At 53.4% G+C, this 1,668-nt stretch overlaps 2 protein-coding genes across 2 annotated transcripts; both read right to left on the bottom strand.

The window, feature by feature from the left end:
- Nucleotides 1-489: 489 nt before the first annotated feature.
- SETTUDRAFT_161957 (uncharacterized protein) lies at nucleotides 490-1,104 on the bottom strand (the record flags this gene model as incomplete). Its single annotated transcript, XM_008031826.1, has 4 exons — nucleotides 490-497; nucleotides 534-648; nucleotides 682-972; nucleotides 1,051-1,104. 4 exons carry the CDS (start codon nucleotides 1,102-1,104, stop codon nucleotides 490-492), a joined length of 468 nt encoding a protein of 155 aa, XP_008030017.1.
- A 63-nt stretch (nucleotides 1,105-1,167) lies between these two features.
- On the bottom strand, nucleotides 1,168-1,638 carry SETTUDRAFT_161956 (uncharacterized protein; the record flags this gene model as incomplete). The annotated part of the gene is made up of 1 exon (XM_008031825.1): nucleotides 1,168-1,638. The coding sequence occupies one exon, from the start codon at nucleotides 1,636-1,638 to the stop codon at nucleotides 1,168-1,170; it is 471 nt and encodes a 156-aa protein (XP_008030016.1).
- Between the last annotated feature and the right edge of the window lie 30 nt (nucleotides 1,639-1,668).

Below are 1,668 nucleotides of genomic sequence, written 5' to 3'. Positions count from 1 at the left end.
CACCTGCTGCAGTGCCCTCTGTACAGCGGCAGCTCGCGCGTCTTCCACCTGAACGGCCTTCTCTTTCGGGACTACCGGCAGCCCTGAGATACTCTCTCGCATCCGCCTTTTCCGCCGTACCCTACCCTCCTCGCCTGCTTCAGCCTGTCCATCTACGCCCAAAAAGCGGTGCCAAGCAGTACTCAGCGCCCGGAACGCATCGATTGACCGCGTGCTAAGATGCTTAACAATATCAATCGAGACGCTGTAGTTGCCCACGCCCATTACCGTGCTTCGTGCGTTCTGCAGCTCAATCAAGTCCTCCTCATCCTCATCCACCTCCGCCTCATCAATCTCACCAATCTCGTCCTGATACCCCTTGCCAAACGACTCCCCTACCATGACTCGCCCAATGCCAACAGCCGTATGACGGTAGTCCAGCGTGTGCAGCTCTACCCCTAGCCGCTTGCCCGTCTCGCGCTTCAGCACCCTCGTAAGTCGATCGGTATTCTATGCCCCTTGCTCATTACTCCACACGTAGTCGTCTAAGCCACCATTTAGCACGCTTACCACCAGAAACTCTCGGAACAGCTGTAAGTAGCTCAAGTACAGCGCCATAATCTGCCCTACGCGCGGCGGCAGAAAGCGCGGAACCACCTTCGGCTTGTCCTACTAAGACTGTGACTTGTGATACCGGACGACCGTCATCACAGTACCGTCTATAATAAAGATATTGCGGTCCTGTAGCAGCCTATTGCAGTGCCGCATCGTCACAATCTCTGAGCCTCGCGCTGGCTGTCCAGACTCAATATGCACACAGCCAAGCAGCAGCTCTAAGAACCGATCCATCTGTCGCAGATACTCGTGTACCTTCTTGATCCTCCACCGACCGTCTGACGTCTGCAGTCGTATGCCGCCCTCTGTGCTAGACGCCCTCGTCAGCAGCCACTCCAGACCATCTAACAAATTGTTGCCTGCAGTCGTGACAAACGACTTGCCCCAGGTTGTGAATGTAATATCATCTTGAATCTTCGTTAGATCAATCGAAAAGCGTTCAGCTGTGTTGTCCACCCAGCATAGCTGCCAAAACTTATCCTCCAACTCAGCCTCCATGCTCTGAGCCATTTTGTGGAAACGCTCAATGACAATTGGCCGGCCGCTGAGATAAAAGATCTTCTTGTCATTCGACTAGTGCGCGTTGCTAGCATTACCTTCATTGAGTGCCGCATGCCTGCTATATGCAAGCAGACTAATCATAGCACTCATTGGGCTGAACGAGCCGTCTGCCAGATACTTCTTTCGCATATCTAAAAACTGCTCCATGTCCTCTTCGGTCTGATCCTCACGCTCAACTGCGGGCAACACCTTTTCTACTGCTAGTACTCGCACGCAGTAGACCACGCCAGCAAGCATGTACGAGAAATTCTTTGCAGTACGCAAGCGGTTTGTCTGTGTATCTATGCCTAGCATAGCTAGATACTGCACCAAACCACTCGAAAACTCATTAGTGCCGTAGCCTGTGAGAATAAACGAAGCCAGCGAGTTGAGTAGCGCGTCTGTCTGCGCAGCTGTATTGCCGTCGTCCAGCGAAAGCCATAGCCGTATTGCCAGCGCCTTCTGATCGTCTTTCCACCTGAACAGCTCACGGGCGTCCTTCATCTTGTCAGCCGGTGCAGCTCGTCGCAGCTG

This window comes from Exserohilum turcica, assembly GCF_000359705.1.
Source record: "Exserohilum turcica Et28A unplaced genomic scaffold SETTUscaffold_68, whole genome shotgun sequence".
Classification (NCBI taxonomy): Eukaryota; Fungi; Ascomycota; class Dothideomycetes; order Pleosporales; family Pleosporaceae; genus Exserohilum; species Exserohilum turcicum.
This window is presented reverse-complemented; position numbering and strand designations above follow the sequence as displayed.